At 50.2% G+C, this 22,421-nt stretch overlaps 1 protein-coding gene across 3 annotated transcripts in view; it reads right to left on the bottom strand.

Annotated features, from left to right (window-relative positions):
- Positions 1-4,020: 4,020 nt before the first annotated feature.
- Positions 4,021-22,421, bottom strand: part of apba2b (amyloid beta (A4) precursor protein-binding, family A, member 2b) — a 167,282-nt gene continuing 148,881 nt past the window's right edge. For 2 of the 3 annotated variants that reach the window (XM_072281920.1, XM_072281921.1), the window contains exons 6-13: positions 19,117-19,152; positions 18,895-18,981; positions 12,545-12,730; positions 11,968-12,147; positions 11,346-11,558; positions 9,602-9,721; positions 5,108-5,248; positions 4,021-4,895 (exon numbers count right to left, since the gene is read on the bottom strand). In XM_072281920.1, the coding sequence (XP_072138021.1) occupies positions 4,824-4,895; positions 5,108-5,248; positions 9,602-9,721; positions 11,346-11,558; positions 11,968-12,147; positions 12,545-12,730; positions 18,895-18,981; positions 19,117-19,152 (1,035 nt within the window). In that variant the 3' untranslated portion in view covers positions 4,021-4,823. The remainder of the gene's footprint in view (positions 4,896-5,107; positions 5,249-9,601; positions 9,722-11,345; positions 11,559-11,967; positions 12,148-12,544; positions 12,731-18,894; positions 18,982-19,116; positions 19,153-22,421) is intronic. The other variant, XR_011889584.1, reaches the window with a different exon arrangement.

Below are 22,421 nucleotides of genomic sequence, written 5' to 3'. Positions count from 1 at the left end.
AGAAAGTAGAATCTGTGGAATGCTCGGCCACAGAATGCGGCGGAGGCCAAGTCCATGGGTATATTTAAGGCACAAGTGATCGTTCCCTGATCAATTAGGGCGTCAAAGGATATGATGAGAAGGCAGGTGTATTGGGTTGAATGGGATCCGGGATCAGCCATGATTTACTGATGGAGCAGAATTGATGGGCTGAATGGACTAATTCTGTCCCTATGTCTAAGACCTTTGAGTTTGCCAAGCACTTTTTCACAGTCTTTCACAGTGAAGACTGGTGCAAAATACTCATTTAGTTCATCTGCCCTCTCCTCGTCCCCATTATTATTTCTCTGTCCTCATTTTCTTGCTGTCCTCTATTCACTCTCATCTCTCTTGTATTACATACTCGGAAAAGGTTTTACTATCCACTTTGATATTGTTTGCTCGCTTGCTTTCATATTTCATTTTTTCCCTCCTAATGATTCTTTCAGTTGCTCTCTATGGGATTTTAAAAGCTTTTCAACCCTCTATCTTACTGCAAATTTTTGCACTCATTTCTCTATGCCCTCGCTTCTGCTTTTGCATTAGTTTTGATTTCTCGTAACAATTATGGCTGTACTATTTTACCATTTACGTATTTCTTTGTTTATCCTGCACCTTCTTCATTTTCCCCACAACCGTACACAACTATTTCCCTTTCACCTGTACACACCCCCAGGTGTGACCTCACCAAGGTCTCATCTCACCTGTACACTACTGCAGGTGTGACCTCACCAATGTCACACCAGTACACAACTCCAGGTGTGGTCATACCAAGTTCTCACCTGTTAACAACCCCAGGAGTAGCCTCACCATGATCTCACATGTACACAACCCCAGGTGTGGTCACAGCAAGCGTTCTCACCTGTACACAACCCAGGTGTGGCCTCACCATGATCTCATGTGTATGCTGTGCCATCATCAGTCGAAGTGAGGCTGCTGGCAGTGGATTGATAGGTGAGGGAATCTCTTGTTATGGGTATGATAGGCAACGATTTGAGGTGAGACTGGGGTCAGTCAGCCTCATGAAAACTACAATGGAGTGAGGCTGTTATTTCTCATGGTAATTCCCTTTGTTTTCCAGAGGCCTGTGCTTGGATCTCCCTCACTTGTCCTCCTCTGCCGGTACAGCATAGGCAATGCTCCTAGTATGGCTCCTAATATAATAATGCCCATTTTTCGCTACTAGCGCACAAAGGAATTTAAACTGCGCACAAAGGTTTGTCACCCTCTACCTTGTGGGCTTGTTAAATGTATTTCATGATCGTACATAATCACATTTCCTTTTCCGGTTTCTGATGCGGACGGTTTTGACAACCTGAAGCTTTTTATGATTTGTCTGCAGACTTTAGAATTGACTTATTTATCCTGTTTTATTGAAGAAATTATTGATTCATCATATCGAATTCCAAAGAAGCAAAGGACGCGAAGCGCAAAAGAACTGCTAGCTCATTTGAAATGGAATGGCTTAATGAAACAGTAGAAACTGCTGCACCAAAAGCTCATGAGGTCAGGAATGTGCAGCTACAAGAAATCGTCATCGTGGCTATCCCTCGAGGTCGAGGATGATGGTCTTTGTTCTGTTGATCTACTTATGGGCTCTCAAGTGGCTTATGAGTCCAATCTTGGCTTTGAAAGTTCTTCCGCATCAGGGCAGGTAGTTCCAGATGGCAGATCGGGCTTTGGTTGTTGCTGCCCCTCTTTCCATTTTCTTCTCTTTTCTTCTAATTCTACACATCTTTTAGCTTTGAAAGTTGCTGTTCCTTCTCGGATGATGGCTTGTCAGAGTTTCCTGTCCTTGGCATTAGTTTCCCAATTGTTGATGTCGATGTTACATTTCTTCATGTTGGCTTTTAAGATGTCTTTGAACCTCTTCTGTTGTCCGCCTCTTTTACATTTGCCTTCTTTAAGCTGGGAGTAGAAGATTCATTTCGGCAGACATTCATCTTTCATCTGAACATGACCGCTCCATCTTAGTTGGTTCTTGATGACGTAGGCTTCAATGCTTGTTGTTTTTGCTTCATTTAGCATGCTGACGTTGGTTCTTCTCTCTTCCCAGCTGATATTTAAGATGTTTCGATGACAGTGTTGATGGCACTTTTCAAGTGCCTTCAGATGTCATTGGTATATTGTCCAGGTTTCTGATGCTATTTATGTGTACAATACAGAATTTGGTGTTACGCGTGTACTGTCACGATGCAAAAATTGCTGGAGAATTTGCAATGGGAAGAAGTGGAGTGATATTTGGAAACTTGACTTTTTAAAGCATCATTTAGCAAGCAAATCACATACGGACAGTGTGCAAAAGCTCCGGCAAGAAAATCTTTCATTACCCGCTCCAGGCCTACTATGTGTGTTTTGTAAGATTGCAGATGATGAGAATGAAAACGATCAAACCCAGAAGAGATCAATGTTCTTATTGACAGTGTTTTTTGCTGGCAGTTGAAATGAATACCTCTATGTATGAAATTCAGTGTGCACATGTTGTCACTGAGCAAATAAAATTGCACAGATCAAGATTTTTGCACACACTGGTCATTACAAGTTAGAGGGAATGTGTCCATTCACAGTCCCAGTAACTCTTCCCAGCCGAGCTACCTACCCCATACGATGCCGTGACCTGCCAAACGTCAGCACGTCAGGTGGGAGAACAAAACTGGAACTGTTCTTGAATTCGCATTGAACAGAAGCCTCTGGTATCTGCTGAAGCAGGTCTGCCCCCGGTTCCGCCTCCTGTAATCTCAGCCCCTTGCTCCCCTGTTAAAAGTGGACTGCATCCATGACAACTGTGAGCAATCTTCTCCAACAGGATAAGGTTCATATACAGTTCACTAGACAGCAAGGAAATACAGAACCCCTCTTGGGTTTCTTCTGTCCGGACTGAGGACCGTTGACCCGTGATTGGGCAGAATCCTCAATCCGGTGATGTAGCTGGAAGCGGCAAGCCGCTCCCGGTGACGATGGGTACACCGTCCCGGCAATGTAGCTGGTGGCCGTGAGCTTATTCCACTTCTCCAGTGGTGCTTCTGATGATGTGTGAACACACTGAGTGAGAGGGACAGTGCAGAGAATACTCGCAAAAATCAGCAGCAGCCCTTCGTTAGCTCTCTTTACAAACTGCAGAACTGTGCCTGACACCTTGTCCATGCCAAAGGTCTAGGTGGGTTGCAGTGGGAGGAACTGGGATACCCACCTGTTTGTCCAACCAATCACTCATCCTGTCTCTGTACCCCACTGACAGGAGGAAACGACTGAGAATCATGCAAGAATTCAATACTGAACATGATAATGGCTTCCAGCCTGAGCAGGACAGCCGTTCTGCAATTCCATCAAACAGCTGCCTGTTTAAACATGACAGGTGACCATGGTATTACTGGGTGTTGTGTTCCCAAAAAACCGTCTTTATCACGATCTTCTGTAACATGAAATGGCACCATCTGTACATGTGTCAAGAAATGAGTTTGGAAAGAACATATTCATTTATTTATTTCCACAATGCCCTCCATTGGTCGAGGTTGACAAATGTGTTGTGTCCTAGCTGTCTATGTGATATGTGGAGTCTCGTACAGTTTGGCAGCAGTGGCATCACAGGATTGGCTAAGCCACATGTGAAGGCCAGGAGCTGGACTTGGTTGTCAGAGGCTATTTGAGACCCACACCACTGGGATCATTTAACAGATAATGGGAGCTGTATGTTGTATCTGTATATTTTAACATTTGTGAAGAAAAGATATAAATTATTAATTAACTTAATGGCAAATGAAAACAAGTTTTGTGAGCAAGCTCACTCTGTACAGTTTGACACAAAATATTAAATGAGTTGATTTATTTTTTGTACCTTGCAAATTGTATTGAATCTTGTGGATTAAAGATTATTTTCAAATAAATTTGTGACAATTGGCTTTTCACAGCATTTAATGCTCAGATTTTGCCTCTGTTCATCTGCTCCTCTTGTTATTTCAACAACCACCCCCCCCCCCCCCATGCTCTTCCCAACCCCTGGTCCTCTTGCCTCCTTTCCTCTCCAGCAGGAGTTGTGCTGGATCTATCCAATTGATCTCCAATGCCAACTGTTGTTAACACTTATTTCAGATCCTGTTACTTCACCTTCACCTTCACACAACAGTCACTAATACACCAATTACAGAATCTGTCCTGTTCCAACTGTGCCAACGAAGAGGAACACGAGTAAAATTGGGCTTCTATTGGCAACCACAACATTCCAAAACACAAATGCAAAGACTTAATGTAACCAACTTGGCCAGCAAAAACACACTGTACAAACAAACTCCAGACCTTCCTCCAGCAACCGACAAGAGACATCTGTACTGTCGCACTGAGCGGGATGAATGTACAAAGGAATTTCCCTGTAAAGAGTGAGAGAGCTCAGGTTAATTGGCTGACAGGTATCCCTGTGTCCTCACAACTAAAGGTAACAGATTGTCACGGAATTCACCTCTTCATTGGACACTGTGTTCTTTATTGCACATCCACAGCCCATGGCAGTGACATTTGTCTTCAAAAACTTTGAAAGGAAATTGGTCTGATATCCTAAAACGCAAAGTATTTTTGTCTTTTCCAGCAGTGCCTCAATGGGAGCGGCCGTTGTTGGTAGAGAGTGAGGGTAGAGACATGCAGACACACAGACTGACAAGACAGACACAAGGAGCAGACGCATACACACACCACGCGCACAGGACTTGGGAGGAACTGGCATCATCAGCAGTCCACTGGTCATCTCTTTCCCATAAAGAATTTGCAGTAAATTTGCTGGAAGCTCTTGTTCACCGAGGAGGGGCTGTCCACTCTCAGATGTACAATGGTGTTTCCTGCCCAGTCAGGAGCCTGAACATAGCAGCTGGCATCGTCTTCATGTGAATCTACAATTTTTGAAAGTTAAGCAATTAAAATCTTCTATTTCATTCACATTGAACAGACAGAGAGTGAGCGAGTGTTGGAAGAACATTAGGTGAGAAGAATCAAAGACATGGAAAAATAAGTAGAAGTGGAGAGAGAAAGAGAGGCAGGAGGAAAGGAGATTGTGGATGAGGGAATAGGGAAGGGGTTATCAATAAAGACCAGGGGTCCTTACCTCTCCCACTGAATTAGACAGGGCCTGGACGATCTTCTCATGGGCTGTAGCCACAACGCTCTGCCCATTGATATCAATGATGCGATGACCCACTCTGACTCCTCCACGTTCTGCAATACCACCTCGCATCAAGCTACAGATCTGTAACAAAGACCGGGTGCGTGCTCAGGGACTGTTCATCTCACTTCCATCAGGGAGGAGTCTGTGTCCATACCAAGACCACCAGATTCCAAATCTAGTTACTTTCCCCAAACAGCAACTCCACCCACTAACCCACCCCACCGGTACTTTATCATTTCCTGCTAGTCACCTCCTGAACCTAGTGTCACTTCATGGACAAACGTCTATCTGCTATCTTATGTATTTTTATTTGTTGCTTGTTTTTTCATTATTACTGCATTTTTTTTTGCTACATTGGATCTGGAGTAACAACCATTTTGTTCTCTATACAGTTGTGAACTGGAAATGACATTAAACAGTCTTGAATCATGGTTTTAGCTTCACAGATCCTATAATATTCTTACTGAGTGCAAAACTGTGGATCCAATTTGCTCAGAACCCGATGCAGTCCACTACTGCCACTTACTGATGCTTCACTGCAATACAGTCAGGCTGAACAACATCCCCACACTCAGAGAAACCATGTCCTCGTGATAACCATCACAGGGCATTTAGTGAAGAGCAGAATGATCAGCAGCAAATAAAGAATAGCACTTACTGCCGGGGCAGAAACACCCAGACCAGCACTGAAAAAGGCACAGCAATGCCTCTACTTAGAAATTTGTGCAAATTCGGCCCATCATCTAAAACTTTGACAAACTTCTATAGTTGCACAGTGGAGAGCATCCTGACTGGTTGCATCACGGCCTCGTATGGAAACACCAATGCCCAAGAACAGAAAAGCCTATCAAACAAAGTGGATACAGACCAGTCTGTTACGAGCAAAGTCCTCTCCACTATTGGAGCGCTGTTGCAAGAAAGCAGCATCCATCAAGGATGTCCACCATCTAGGTCATGCTCTCTTCTCACGGCTGCCATCAGGAAAAAGGTACAGCAGCCTCATGTCCCTCACCACCAGGTTATTACCCTTCAACAATCAAGCTCTTGAACTTGTGCAGATAACTTCACTCACACCAATACTGAACTGATTCCACAACCTATGCACTCACTTTCAATTTTAAGTATTAATCCATCTAGTTTTTGCATTTGCACAATTTATTTTCTTTTGCACATTGGTTGGTTGTCTGTCTTTGTGTGCAGTTTTTCATTGATGCTGTTGTATTATAACCATATAACAATAACAGCACAGAAACAGGCCATCTCGGCCCTTCTAGTCTGTGCCGAACTCTTACTCTCACCTAGTCCCACTGACCTGCACTCAGCCCATAACCCTCCATTGCTTTCCTGTCCATATAGCTGTCCAGTTTAGCTTCAAATGACAACATCGAACCTGTCTCAACCATTTGCTATGAATGGTTTGCTGTGAATTTGCTGTGAATGCCCACAAGAAAATGAATCTCAGGATTGTACATGGTGACATATATGCACTTCATACTTTCGAACTTTAAATGTACAGAGAAGAAGGTTATGGACGATGTGTAGGCAGGAAGGGTTAGTTTAATTCGGTGTTTAACTAACGCTTCAATGAGTTTGGCACAACATTGTGGGCCGAAGGACCATCGTGGCTTGAGGATATTACACTGTTCTGTGTTCTGTAAACATTACGGTGATACTGTACCTGCCTCAACCTCCTGGTCTGGAAGCACGTTCCAAATAAACAGCGACGTCCATTTGAAAAACGTATCCCTCAGACCTTTAAACTTCTCTCCTTTCACCTTAAATCTCTGGTCACTCTGGTTCTAGATCCCCCGGTTCTAGGTCTGCTTCTAGATCCCCCACCCCACCCGGAGGTAAAGATTCTGCCTTTCTGTTGTTTATTTGATAAAGCTCTGTCAGGTCACGCCTCCACCTCTGACATAACAGTGAGGACAAACTCAGCCTATGGAATCTCTCCTCAGAAGCAAGCTCTCCACTCCTGTCACCACCCTGGCGAATCTCATCTGTACACTGTGTTACTACCACATCAGTCCTGTAGTGAGGCAGCCTAAACCCTACACCGTACACAACACATGCAGTTACTGGTATGAGTGCAGCGTAACATCTCGTACTGTGTGTACATCATTCTACTGTGGCAGTTGCAGAGAAGCTTTTCCCTATAACTCAGGCTCTTTATTCCTGACCACATCCTCATCAATCTTCCCCACACTCTCCCCAGCTTAATAATGTTTTTTCTATAATAGGGAATTCAAAACCCGACACCATGTGGCCTCACCAACCACTTGTACAAATGCAACATAGCACCCAGTTCCTATGCTCCGTGTCCTGATCGACGAAGACCAGTGGGTCAGATGCCACCAACACCATCACAAGCAAGAGAAAATCACCTTTCAAATCTCTTACTAGCTCTTCCTTCAGTTAGTCCTGACGAAGGGTCTCGGCCTGAAACGTCGACTGTACCTCTTCCTACAGATGCTGCCTGGCCTGCTGCGTTCACCAGCAACTTTGATGTGTGTTGCTTGAATTTCCAGCATCTGCAGAATTCCTGTTGTTCAGTGTAGCCTTATCCTGACAGTGGAGGAGGCCATGGATGGACAGATCGGAATGGGAATTTGGAATTCAAATGGGTGGCCACTGGGAGATTCTGCTTGTTCTAGCGGACAGAGGGTAAATGCTCAGCGAAGTGGTCTCCCAACCTACGTAGGGTCTCATCGATATACAAGAGGCTACACCAGGAGCACCGAACACAGCATATACGACTCCAACAGACACACGTGTGAAGTGTCGCCTCACCTGGAAGAACCGTTTGGGGCTTGAATGGTAGTGAGAGAGGAGGTGTAGGGGCAGGTGTAGCACTTGTCATGTTTGCAAGGATGAGTGCCAGAAGGGAGATCAGTGGGGAGGGACGAATGGATAAGGGAGTCGTGTAGGGAGTGATCCCTGTGGAAAGCAGGAAGTGGGGGAGAGGGAAAGATCTGTTTGGCGGTGGGTTCCTGTTGGAGGTGGTGGAAGTTTCGGAGAATTCAATCATGGAGGCTGGTGGCATGGTAGGAGAGGACAAGAGGAAGCCTATCCCTGGTAGGGTGGCGGGAAGATGGAATTATGATAGAAATAATCAAAATTTATAATATAAATTATAAACCAACGGACTCTCACAGCTACCTGGACTATACCTCGTCCCACCCTGCTACTTGTAAAAACACTATCCCCTTCTCTTAATTCCTCTGTCTCCACCGCATCTGCTCTCAGGATGAGACTTTTTATTCTAGAATGAAGGAGATGTCCTCCTTTTTCCCTTCTTCCACCATCAATGCTGTCCTTAACTGCATCTCTTCTATTTCACGCATGTCTGCTCTTAACCCACCCTCCCTCCACCCTACCAGGGATAGGGTTCCTCTTGTCCTCATCTACCAACCCACCAGCCTCCGTGTCCAGCATGTAATTCTCCGAAGCTTCCACCACCTCCAACTGGATCCCACCACCAAACACAATTTTTTCCTCCCCCCCCCCCCAACTTCCTGCTTTCCAAAGGGATCATTCCCTACATGACTCACTTGTCCATTCATCCCCCTCCCACTGATCTCCCACCTGGCACTTATCCTTGCAAGTGGAACAAGTGCTACACCTGCCCCACACTACCCCCCTCACTACCATTCAGGGCTCGAAACAGTCCTTCCAGGTGAGGTGACACTTCACCTGTGAGTCTGTTGGGGTCATTTACTGTGTTCAGTGTTCCCGGTGTGGCCTCCTGTATCTCCGTGAGACCCGATGTAGGTTGGAAGATCATTTTGCCAGGGACCTACGATCCATCTGCCAGAAAAAGTGGGATCTCGCAGTGGCCACCCAATTTAACTGGCGACTTTACGCGTGCTCTCCCGAGCAAACTGCCCTCTCCACTATCTTTCCCATTCCCATTCCAATCTGTCCATCCATTGCCTCCTCCACTGTCAGGATAAGGCCACACCGAGATTGGAGGAACAACACCTTATATTCCGTTTGGGTAGCCTCCAACCTGATGCCATGACCATAGATTTCTTGAACTTCCAGTAATGTCACCCCTTCACCATTTCCCATCCCCTTGTCCCTCTCTCATGTTATCTCCTTGTCCACCCATCACCTCCCTCTGGTGCTCCTCTCCCCACCCCCTTTCCTCTTTCTTCCATGGCCTTCTGTCTCTTTCACCAGTCAACTTCCCAGCTCTTTGCTTCATCCCTCCCCCTCCGAGTTTCACCAATCGCCTAGTGTTTTTCTCTCTCCACTACCCCACCTTTCAAATTTACTCCTCAGCTTTTTTTTCCCAGTCCTGCCAAAGGGTTTCGGTCCAAAACTTCAATTGTAGTCTTTTCCATAGATGCTGCCTAGCCTGCAGATATCCTCCAGCACTGTGTGTGTTTTACCACCACCGCCATTCTATCCAGTTGTGACACTGATACTCACAATACCGTTCTGCACACTAAAACCCAGCTGGTACTTGAGATCGGGCCGTTTAATCAGCACAGTGATGACAGGAGGGCAGCTCACAATGTTGAGCCTCACTTCAACCTGGTTCTTCAGTCCCTGTGAAGGAGACACCTCATTAAAGCACACAGTACTGAGCAATGTGCATCAAGCAGCAGGGCTGTCATACCTCCCGGCCTCACAAGTGACAGCAAAGTGTCTCATTTGTGTCAAGCGACAGGCAGCTGGTGGACATATGAGGGAGCATGCATTCACTGAGACTGTGTGTGGAGCACAGTGTGTCACTGTGTCACAGTTTCACTGAGAGAGTATCTCACCATGTCACAGTATCACTTTTACAGTGTGTGGAGCACAGTGTATCACTATGTCACAGTATCACTGTGAGTGTATCACTGTGTCACAGTATCACAGAGTGTATCAGTATGTCACAGTATCACTGAGAGAGTGTGTGTGGAGCACCGTGTATCACTGTGTCACAGTATCACTGTGAGTGTATCACTATGTTACAGTATCACTTTTAGAGTGCGTGGAGCACTGTGTATCACTATGTTACAGTATCACTAAGAGAGTGTATCACTATGTCACAGTATCACTGAGAGTGTATCATTATGTCACAGTATCACTGTGAGAGTGTGTGTGGAGCACAGTGTATCACTGTGTCACAGTATCACAGAATGTATCAGTATGTCACAGTATCACTGGGAGAGTGTGTGTGGAGCAGTGTATCACTGTGTCACAGTATCACAGAGTGTATCACTATGTCACAGTATCACTTTTAGAGTGCGTGGAGCACTGTGTATCACTATGTTACAGTATCACTGAGAGAGTGTGTGTGGAGCACCGTGTATCACTGTGAGTGTATCACTATGTTACAGTATCACTTTTAGAGTGTGTGGAGCACTGTTTATCAGTATGTCACAGTATCACTGACAGAGTGACACTCACAACACGCTGGAGGAACTCAGCAGGTTGGGCAGCATCCGTGGAAAAGATTGGTCGACGTTTCGGGCCGGAACCCTTCGTCAGGACTGTAGGGGGAAGGGGCAGAGGCCCTATAAAGAAGGTGGGGTGGGGGTGGGTGGGAAGGAGAAGGCTGGTAGGTTCCAGGTGAAAAACCAGTAAGGGGAAAGATAAAGGGGTAGGGGAGGGGAGGCAGGGAGGGGATAGGCAGGAAAGGTGAAGAAGGAATAGGGGAAAACACAATGGGTAGTAGAAGGAGGTGGAACCATGAGGGAGGTGATAGGCAGCTGGGGGAGGGGGCAGAGTGACATAGGGATAGAGGAAGGGAGGGGGAGGGAATAACAAGGAATATCTGCAGATTATTTTGCGTTTACGCCAGTGTGTTGTGAGTGTTGCTTTGACCCCAGCATCTGCAGATTATTTTGTGTTCACTGAGAGAATGTATCACTATGTCACAGTATCACTGGGAGCGTGTGTCACTGTGTCACAGTGTATCACTGTGAGACTGGATGCAGAGCGTAGTGTAAACCAGTAGTGTTTGGTGTGTGTAAGTGTGCGAATTTGGACACGGTTACATGCCGTGCAGGGGTCACTCACTCCAAGCTGCCATACAGACAGGAGCTGGGAACATTCTAGCCTCAGTTACAGGGTGGGAAGAGCTCAGTGCGTGACCAGGGAAGGCACCCATACCAGAGATTCTGCACCCTCTCCTCTCTGGACCTTGAGACCAGTAAAACATCAGTGTATGGGCTACAGCTCCTACCTTGATTATTCCCTGACAGGTGGCGAGAGGCAGCCCCACTAGGCTGGTACCGTTGATGGACATGATCTGGTCTCCAACGCTCAGCTTCCCCGAGCGAGCAGCCGGCCCTCCGTTCATCATGTTTGCTAGGATGACGGTGGGGAGGATTGAGCCCCACCCTGACTCCACAATCACCACCCCGAAGATTTCCCCCTTCAGCTTCTCAACATGTAGCTAACAAAACCAACAAGACAAAAGGAAAAAGCATCAGGAGCAGGACAGGAATATGTCACGTCAGTTACAACCGTGTCAACGCACTATCCAGCAAAATTTCTGCGTCTGAATACAAGGAAATCCAGAGTCAGGAGCCGTGTCTGGTGGAGAGGAGGAACTGTCTGCATTTGGCCAGGGTGGGGGAGGGGGAGTGGAGTATTATGGTGCATGCTGTGGGCATGGGGAGAGTGTTTAGGGGGAGAGAGGAGTGAAGAAGTAAGCAGGTGTAGACTGGGCAGGGGAGAGATTGGGCGACTTGTGTTTGAAGATGGTAACCAAAGGTGAGGACAAGGGCTGAATGTCTGCGGATGGAAGCTGTGTTTCTTGGGGAGTGGGTTATCATGGTTGAGGAGGATCACGTCACACAAACCTCCTTGCAGTTGGCTGAGTTGGAGTAGTGGATAAGGTCATCGTTGTACATCTCCTGGGTGTTGATAATGTCACTATATTCCTTCTGGCTGAGGTCCTCAGGATTAATGCCATTGGCTCGCAGGAATTCTTGGTAGGCTACACTAAAGGCCTGTCCAATAGATTGAGCAATGAGCTGTGCCTGCAGTGGACAAGGATGTTAATGAACAGCAACCTCACAGAAGATGGCCTGTAAACTCCGTCACTCACACACCAATATACCCACAATAACAAATCCTTTGTTAATTACTCAAATGCTATACAGATGCACAAGACTTTTCAACGGGTGAAAGGCTGCAGAAATTGAACTTAATGCCTGCTGGTTTAATCCTTAAAATCTACAAGGGATCCCCCACTGTGCCCCCTGAGCTCAAAGCCGGTCCATCGTGTGGTCAGGAACACACCACCATCCTGATAGGTATGGCAAGATCCGAGCCTCGAGGCTGTGAGGGAAGGGAGATCCCATGAATTCCCCACCCACTCCCTGGTCTGCCTCTCTCAAGGGAAAAAGAATGGAGGAAGGGCTGTCTTGTACTCACATCCTCCGACTCAAACACATGGCACACCATCTTATACTGTTTCTTGGCCTCCTGTGTCCCTGGGGTGGTCTCGATACAGTCCTGGGAGGTTGCCCGTGGCACCCGTCTCCGTGCCATCAAAACCACAATGTTGCCGATGTCAGCGATGTAGGAGATAGTGCGCAGAGCATGGTCCATCATTGGCTCCTGGAAGAGGTGTTACAACATCATAGTCAATCCACTCGTGGACACAGCCGAAGAAATCTCAACTCACGGCACAGCTGGGCTCTGCAACAGGACAGCAGCCGACACACAAATGCCGGCTGCTTCGAATGTTAAACAACAGGCTAGTTCCTGCCTCAGCTCCAGGTCTGGTGATTCAGGAGCCGACAGTCTCGGCCAGCACTCAGGCCACGCCCTCTCAGAGGAAGGCTGGAATGGACAGAGGCCAACAATGTCAGAGCATAAGACTGAGGGTGAGGGACCAGCACTCCTGAAGGAGGTCTCTCCCCACCATCACAAAGCACTGCCCCAAGGTGGCAACACCTACCACCTAGATGAGCCATCTTCTCACAGCTCCCACTTGGCAAGAGCCACAGAAGCCTGAAGAACCCCTACTTCCTTCAACCTTAATCACAACACCACCACGACTCCGTTCACGTTTTTGCTCTAATTGTGTTCTTTCCTGTAAAATGTATATATAAATTTGTTTTTAAAATGTATATATAATTTCTTTTTCTGGTCAATGCTGCTTATCTGATGCTCTGTGCCTGTGCTGCCGCTGCAGGTGAGCTTTCCCTGACATGTACTTGTGCAATCGGCTCTGTACTATGGGAGCAGCAGTAACTGGGGGCGGGGGGGTTTACAATGTGGGGGCCCGACTGCCTGCCCCTTTTCCGAGAATACATTCGTGCCCGGCTGTCCTAGGACAGGGAGCACGCAGTGACGATGGGTACAGTGGGGGACTTCCATGAGCAGTGGGCCCCGGTGTATAAACTGTTTTATAGACAGTAGTAACCATGTTTTAATCTGACTTTCGTTACTGTCTTGTACCTTGTGTATATGTGTTGTAAATAAACTTTTATAGTTTTGTCAAAAAAGGGGACAGTAACTGAGGGAGGGTCTCACTGTGAATGATATTTTAATTTTCATATTCACTGTCTTGTAAATACAGCATGTTTGTACTTTGCAAATTTGTTGTCTATACTTCCATAGTTTTGTAAAAAAAAGGGGTGGTACTGAGGGAGGGTCACACTGTGGGAGGGACAGTAGCTGAGGGAGGGTCACACCATGGGAAGAGTGTACTGAGAGAGGTTCACACTGTAGGAGAATTTGAGAATTTGCTACAGAATTGCCAAAGAACAATTTTGGAGACTGCCAGAGGCTTTGGGAGTGTGGAATATCACCTTGGCAGTTTCCTTTCCTGGAAGAACTCTGGCTAAGTTTTCAGCCTGTCTCTCTCAGGGCTGAGTAGTGGCACGGCTGGTGGATTGTCATGGTTTGAGTCTAACTTTGCTGGGAGCGAGGATGGATTTATTTTGTTTGTGACAGTGGAAAACCCCTCCCATTTGGAGTGCCTAGTCCAGGGCAACTGGGTGAAGAGCACTTTGGACTTTGGAGCGTCCGACAGAAATACGGACTGGCCCGGGGAAACGTCTTTATTCACAGCACGGACTTGCCTGCCTTCCCCTCCCGTCCTGTCTCCTCTCTGAACTGTTTTCTTTTTGACAGTTTGCTGGTGTTCTGCTAGGTGTAGACAGTGTACTATCCCTGTGGGGCTGTTGAAGTTTTAAATTTCTAACTGTGTAGTGGACTGTCATGTCGGGCTGCAGCTCCAGGAGGCTGGCACCGCAGTTGTATGCGGAGGCTGTGGACTCAGGAGCTACAGCTCGCGAAGACGACCCCCGTTCAAATTACTGACTGTACAGGGTACTGTGCCTAGTGGGAATGCCGCCATAAATACCATGGTGGAGACTGTTGGAGGCCAAGAGGGCGTTGTTGTGTCTGTGGTTTTCAACGGAAAGTTTATTTTCTATTTGAAGTCAGTGAGGGGTGTGTTTTTGGCCCTGAGTTAGGGGTTAAGGGTAGGAGGTGGAAACGGTGTTGGCCCTCGTGCAGGTGTCCACCCCCTCATCCCTGACAAGGCCCTCTTCCTCTCTTTGCGCTCCATAGGTGAGGTGAGATCCAAAACAGCTCCGACACAGTACAGGGAAACTCTGCGGGGTTTTGAGCACCTTTTCTTATTTCAGTGCTGTCTGCTTATGCAGCTGGAGTGGAGTTGGAGATGCCAAGGGGTGACCAGGTATATTTTCAGGGGCTATGGGCTGCCCCAGGTGCCGTACCTGTAAAGAGTTTGGGCATATTCAGAAGAATTGCCCGAACTGTCAGGCTGCCAAGTCTGACTCGGAGGTGCAGGGTGATATGGCTGGGCCTTCCCCCACCTCCCCTCCTGCTGTTCCTCTCCCTGTCACCCACCCCCACCCCCCGGGCCACTGCCTGTGGAAGTCAGGGTTAGGCACTGGGCGGGTGATGGTGAGGAGTGGGCAGGAAGGCCAAAAGGAAGAAAAAGCATCTGAAGGCTTCTCCCCTGGAGAAAGAGGAAGTTGGTGGTGTTGAATCAAGCCCAGAAGGTCCTGTGGCTCCTAAAACCCAGGAAGAGCCTGGGGAAGTCGGAGAGGAGAAGTGTTGCCAGACACTGAGGAGGCCTCTGAAATGGAGGTCAGCGTGCCTCAGCATATCTGTGGCCTGAAATGACAGGGGGATGTGTCACAAGAGGAGGAGGACTTACCCCCGGTAAAGGCCGTATGCACGGCGTATGTCCTCTCAGTGCTGGAGGATAGGCCTGTGGTACAGGCCCTCTGCTGGGTGGCATCTCCTGAACGTACGTGCTCCGGGCTGGTGAGCTTTGTAGAGGGGCCGTGTGGGGAGGCAGACTTGCCTACTGTTGATCAATGAGGACCAGCCCCTCTGGGAGTAAGTACCAGAAGAAGAAGGAAATGCTGAGGCGCTTATGTGAGGTCATTGGTCCAAATGCCACAGGATCTGGACCATGCCTCGCCTTCCTTCTACTCTCTCGAGAAGGGGAGGTGGAGCTGCTGGCAGAGGATGGCTTCTCCATCACGGATCCGATGAGAATTGTGCTGCAAGTCCATTCCTTTTACATGGCTCTATTCCTACCGGGCCCGTGTAGTGAGGACGCACAGAGGGCTCTGTCGGAGGACTTGCCGAGGGTCAGTCCTCAGGGTGCTGAGTGGCTCGATGCACCTCTATCTTTAGTGGAGCTGACCAGTGCCCTCAACCAGCTGCAGAGCGGCAAGACCCCGGGGCTAGATGGGTTGACTGTTGAGTTTCTCCGGGCATCCTGGGACATCCTAGAGGCTGATTATGCAGGGGTATTGGGGGAAAGCCTGGTGACAGGAGAGATGCACCTCTCTCGGCACAGAGCAGTTTGTAGCCCTGTTGCCAAAAAAGGGGGATCACCGTTGCCTGAGGAATTGGCGCCCAGTACCTTTCAGTGTGGAGTATAAACCGTCCGGGCTCTGTGCTGGTTCAAGTGGTCCACCCACAGCCAGAACAATATCCACCTTTGTTGCCTGTGTCCGACTGTTGTACACAGCTGCAGAGTGCCTTGTTAAGGTTAATGGGTCCTTGACAGTGCCCTCGTGCTTTGTGAGGGGGTGCATCAGGGGTGCTCCATGTCGGGACATTTATACTCTGTTCGAGTGGAGCCGTTCCTGTGCCTTCTCCGTAAGGGGTTAAAGGGTTTGTTTCTCCATGAGCAAGACATGGAGGTTGTCTTTTTGGCCTACACCAATGATGTCCTCATCATGGTCACCGACCCTGCTGACATGCAGAGGATGCGAGACTGCCAGCAGATCTTCTCAGCCGTGTCCCTGCAAAGGTCAACTGGGAGAGGAGCGCGGGGCTCTTGGCTGGTCGGGGCAGGCGGGCTCCCTACTGGAGGAGTTGAGACCCTTTGTGTGGAGCACCACACACCTGCTCTACTTGGGAGTTTACCTGAACTTGACAGAGGATGTGTGTCCAGCAAACTGGAGGGATTTGGAGACAAAATCTCTGTCTGACTGGGACGCTGGTCAATCTCGTACCAGGGAAAGGCATGGTCGCCTCCATAGTATGGTACTGGCTGGTTGTTTTAGTCCTGCCCACTGCTTTTGTCTCCAGAACCAGAAGAGGCTGGTAGGGCAATAGGAGGCACTGGGTCTCTGCTGTGGTCCAGACTCTTCCAATCATGGTCAGGTATTGGTGTGTGTGTGCTCTCTGCCTCAGGACTCTGTGGAGAAACCTGTACAGTGACCACTCTTTGAGATGGTACACGCTGGCGATGCTCTTCTCCATCGGGGGCACTGCCTGCAGGAGGCCACGCACCTTCCAGTGGACAGTTGTGCTCTGAGGGAACTGCCTTGCTTTTCCCAAGAGCTGTAGAGAGTAGAGGGTCTATTCTCATCCAGACAGGGTGCTCCTGTACCAGTGGGGGAGGGTGCTCCAGCTGTGACAGGGACTGGTGCCCATCCCATCACAGTGGGGGCTCAGGGAAGTGAAGGGGTTCCGACTGCGCCACCACCTGATGGGGTAGAAGTGCTCGCTGGACCCAGGCCTCAGGATACCACGTGGGAGAGCGTCCCACACAATGTAAGCCATCTCGTGGGGATGCCCGCCATGCCCTCCATGATTCCCCAAAGCGTCTCTCGTATGGGCTGCTCCTGCACACCTTTCACTTCCTCAGCTTCCTCGCCAACCAGACTTGCCTTGGCGATCCGTGTTACCATCTGGTGGTAGAGGGGGTCCCCAGTGGAGGTCTCTTTACACAGGGGTGCTTCCCCTGTACATTGGGGACCTGGGGTGAAACGTGTTGCATTGGGCTGTACTGAGCAACAGGTCATTAAGCAGGTTGACTGACACCCTGTCTACCTGTCTACCTGTCCACTCTGTGGCCGGGAGGGGTCAGTGTACCAGGTTTATGTGGAGTGTGAGAGGTTGCAGCCCGTTTGAGTATCTGAAGGTTACACTTCAGCCTCGCGCTCCTCATCTGCGGGCACCCAGTACAGAGCGGGGTGGGGCAGCAGGAGGATCTCCTGGTGGGCTTGCTCCTGGGCCTGGCCTAGAAGGCCATTCATGGGTCTAGGCGGTGGACAGTCGAGAGCTCTGCCAGGGCCGACTGCCTGCCCTCTTCTGAGGACACGTCCGTGCCCGGCTGTCCTTGGAGAGGGAGTATGCGGTCCCAGTGGGTACAGGGGACATTTGAGGGAACGGTGCCCCCCCCCAAGGGAATTGACTGTTTTCGACAGTAATAATATCATTTGAATTTGAATTTATTCACTGTCTTGTAAATATTTGATGTTTATATCTTGTGTATTTGTTGTGTAAATAAACTTTTACAGTTTTGTAAAAAGGGGCCTGTACTGAGATAGTGTGAGTGGTCTGTTGTTCAGATGACACACTAAATCCAGGGCCCACATGTACCAAAGGGTTATAACATTTCTGACCACATGACTCCGAGCAGACAGGTGTGTATTTTCCGGGCAGCATTGAACCTTCAGTCATTTAAGCAAATTAACTGGCCAACATCACTGCAGTTCATGGGTTCTTGTTGTATGCAAAGATTTCCACATGATGTCAGTGATGGCCGTCACCAGCCGGGCTTGGTTCAGGACGATGAAAAATGCCACAAGTCTAATGTTATTTAATCCTTTGCCCTCGGAGTCATCTTCCCATCGGTCTCCATTGTCACATTCAAAATGTCTCAGTGAACAGCAAACCCTGATCAACTGTTCCCTCCCTCCCACCCCTGTCTCACCTTGTTCCCTCCCTCCCACCCCTGTCTCACCTTGTTCCTTCCCTCCCACCCTATCTCACCTCGTTCCTTCCCTCCCACCCCTGTCTCACCTTGTTCCATCCCTCCCTCTCCGTCTCACCTCGTTCCTTCCCTCCCTCCCCCTGTCTCACCTTGTTACCTCCTTCTCTCCCTCTCTATTCTCGTTCCCTCCCTCCCTCACTACCCGTCAAATCTCGTCCCCTCTGCTGGTATAACCTTGTACCCTCTCCCCCTCTCAGCTTGTTCCCACCCTCCCTCACCTTGTTCTCTCTCTCCCTCCTCTCCCTGCCTCACTTCATTCCCTGCCTCCCTCTCTCACCTCATTCCTTCCCTTCCTCCCTCACCTTATTCTTGTTCCGTCTGCTGCAGTCAATCCCCCCTCACTCCCTACCATTCAGCCAGCTCTGGCCCCGCTCACCGCCACACTAGCACCTTTCCCTTCACAATTTCTTTCTTTCCTCTTTCAGTCACCAATTCCTCGCCCCTCATTCACACCACGTTCCAGTGCACAGACCCATTTCCTCGGGTACAGTGTTACCTGTGAGTCTGCGTTTAGAACTTTAATTCTCTGTGTGGAAATGAAGAGATCAACTTCAGTCAGTGACTGACAGCTCCCATCCGCACCCTGAGGACAGAAGAGGAGAAGATTCACAAAGTCGCCTGTTTCGCTGCCATGGCAACCAGCTGCAAACGTGGCACTCACAGGCCAGCGACACTAACATCGACAGATGGAGAACAGCGTCTCTTTACAGACACTCACCACTTTCTTCTTAGACTTTGATGTTTTCTGCACCCTCTGCAATCAAAGATAAGGAAGGAAGCAAGGTTAGATATGGAGTATACCCGCAGGAACAAGAATCAATGTGCTGACATGTATGTGCTCTGATTATAAATTTTACTTTGAACACTGAGAGTTGGGTGTTACGAGCAGGGGACAGGTTGTGGAATGATAGAACAAAAAGATAGTGTGGGGGGTGATCGAAGGTCAGAGTGGCTGGGTGATAAGATAGGGTGGAGGGGTAGAGGTACAGGAAGGTGAGGAGGATAGGGAAAGGGTGAGCTGTACAGGAGAGGGTGGGATAGGGAGGTTGGAGTCACAGGGAGAGGGGAGGGGGTGGGATAGGGAAGTTGGAGTCACAGGGAGAGGGGAGGGGGTGAGATAGGGAGGTTGGAGTCACAGGAAGTGGGGAGAGGGTGGGATTGGGAGGTTGGAGTCACAGGGAGTGGGGAGGAGGGTGAGGTAGGGAGGTTGCTGTCACAGGGAGTGGGGAGGGGCTGGGATAGGGAAGTTGGTGTCACGAGGAGTGGGAAGGTAGTGAGATAGGGAGGTTGGAGTCACAGGAAGTGGGGAGGGGGTAAGATGGGGAGGTTGGAGTCACAGGGAGTGGGGAGGGGGGTGAGAAAGGGAGATTGGAGTCACAGGGAGAGAGGAGGGGGGTGAGATAGGGAGGTTGGAGTCACAGGGAGTGGGGAGGGTTGGGATAGGGAGGTTGGAGTCACAGGGAGTGAAGAGGGGGTGAGATAGGGAGGGTGGAGTCACGGAGTGTGGAGGCTGAGTGTGATAGGGAGGTTGGAGTCACAGGGAGTGGGGAGGGGGTGGGATAGGGAAGTTGGTGTCACAGGGAGTGGGGAGAGCGTGGGATAGGGAGGTTGGAGTCACAGGGAGTGGGGAGGGGGTGGGATAGGGAAGTTGGTGTCACGGAGAGGAGAGGGAGTGGGATAGGGAGGTTGGAGTCACAGGGAGTGGGGATGAGGTGGGATAGGGAGGTTGCAGTCACAGGGAGTGGGGAGGGGGGTGAGATAGTGAGGTTGGAGTCACGGAGAGGAGAGGGAGTGAGATAGGGAGGTTGGAGTCACAGGGAGAGGGGAGGGGTGTGGGATAGGGAAGTTAGAGTCACAGGGAGAGGGGAGGGGGTGTGATAAGGAGGTTGGAGTCACAGGGAGTGGGGAAAGGTGAGATAAGGAGGTTGGTGTCACAGGGAGTGGGGAAAGGGTGAGATAGGGAGGTTGGAGTCACAGGGAGAGGGGAGGGGGTGTGATAGGGAGGTTGGAGTCACAGGGAGAGGTGAGGGGGTGGGATTGGGAGGTTGGAGAAACAGGGAGTGGGGAGGGGGTGAGATAGGGAGGTTGGAGTCACAGCGAGTGGGTAGGGGGTGGGATTGGGAGGTTGGAGTCACAGGGAGGAGGGAGGTTGGAGTCACGGAGAGGAGAGGGAGTGGGATAGGGAGGTTGGGGTCACAGGGAGTGGGGAGGGGGTGGGATAGGGAGGTTGCAGTCACAGGGAGTGGGGAGGGGGTGAGATAGGGAGGATGGAGTCACAGGGAGTGGGGAGGAGGGTGATATAGGGAGGTTAGAGTCACAGGGAGAGGGGAGAGGTGTGGGATAGGGAGGTTGGAGTCACAGGGAGTGGGGAGGGGGTGTGATAGGGAGGTTGGTGTCACAAGGAGTGGGAAGGTAGTGAGATAGGGAGGTTGGAGTCACAGGAAGTGGGGAGGGGGTAAGATGGGGAGGTTGGAGTCACAGGGAGTGGGGAGGGGGGTGAGAAAGGGAGATTGGAGTCACAGGGAGAGAGGAGGGGGGTGAGATAGGGAGGTTGGAGTCACAGGGAGTGGGGAGGGTTGGGATAGGGAGGTTGGAGTCACAGGGAGTGAGGAGGGGGTGAGATAGGGAGGTTGCAGTCACAGGGAGTGGGGAGGGGGGTGAGATAGTGAGGTTGGTGTCACAGGGAGTGGGGGTGAGATAGGGAGGTTGGAGTCACAGGGAGTGGGGAGGGGGTGGGATAGGGAAGTTGGTGTCACGGAGAGGAGAGGGAGTGGGATAGGGAGGTTGGAGTCACAGGGAGTGGGGATGAGGTGGGATAGGGAGGTTGCAGTCACAGGGAGTGGGGAGGGGGTGAGATAGGGAGGTTGGAGTCACAGGGAGTGGGGAGGGGTGTGGGATAGGGAAGTTAGAGTCACAGGGAGAGGGGAGGGGGTGTGATAAGGAGGTTGGAGTCACAGGGAGTGGGGAAAGGTGAGATAAGGAGGTTGGTGTCACAGGGAGTGGGGAAAGGGTGAGATAGGGAGGTTGGAGTCACAGGGAGAGGGGAGGGGGTGTGATAGGGAGGTTGGAGTCACAGGGAGAGGTGAGGGGGTGGGATTGGGAGGTTGGAGAAACAGGGAGTGGGGAGGGGGTGAGATAGGGAGGTTGGAGTCACAGCGAGTGGGTAGGGGGTGGGATTGGGAGGTTGGAGTCACAGGGAGGAGGGAGGTTGGAGTCACGGAGAGGAGAGGGAGTGGGATAGGGAGGTTGGAGTCACAGGGAGTGGGGAGGGGGTGGGATAGGGAGGTTGCAGTCACAGGGAGTGGGGAGGGGGTGAGATAGGGAGGATGGAGTCACAGGGAGTGGGGAGGAGGGTGATATAGGGAATTTAGAGTCACAGGGAGAGGGGAGAGGTGTGGGATAGGGAGGTTGGAGTCACAGGGAGTGGGGAGGGGGTGTGATAGGGAGGTTGGAGTCACAGGGAGTGGGGAGGGGGGTGAGATAGGGAGGTTGGAGTCACGGAGAGGAGAGGGAGTGAGATAGGGACGTTGGAGTCACAGGGAGTGGGGAGGGGATGGAATAGGGAGGTTGGAGTCACAGGGAGTGTGGAATGGGTGGGATAGGGAGGTTGGAGTCACAGGGAGAGGGGAGGGGGTGAGATAGGGAGGTTGGAGTCACAGGCAGTGGGGAGGGGATGTGATAGGGAGGTTGGAGTCACAGGGAGTCGGGAGGGGGTGGGATAGGGAAGTTGGTGTCACAAGGAGTGGGAAGGTAGTGAGATAGGGAGGTTGGAGTCACAGGGAGAGGGCAGAGTGTGGGATAGGGAGGTTGGAGTCACAGGGAGTGGGGAGGGTGTGAGATGGGGAGGTTGGAGTCACAGGGAGTGGGGAGGGGGTGGGATAGGGAGGTTGTAGTCACAGGGAGTGGGGAGGGGGTGGGATAGGGAAGTTGGTGTCACGGAGAGGAGAGGGAGTGGGATAGGGAGGTTGGAGTCACAGGGAGTGGGGAGGAGGTGGGATAGGGAGATTGCAGTCACAGGGAGTG

This window comes from Mobula birostris, chromosome 18, assembly GCF_030028105.1.
Source record: "Mobula birostris isolate sMobBir1 chromosome 18, sMobBir1.hap1, whole genome shotgun sequence".
NCBI classification, from domain to species: domain Eukaryota; kingdom Metazoa; phylum Chordata; class Chondrichthyes; order Myliobatiformes; family Myliobatidae; genus Mobula; species Mobula birostris.
The sequence above is the reverse complement of the archived record's forward strand: the minus strand, read 5'-3'. Positions and strand labels throughout refer to the sequence as shown.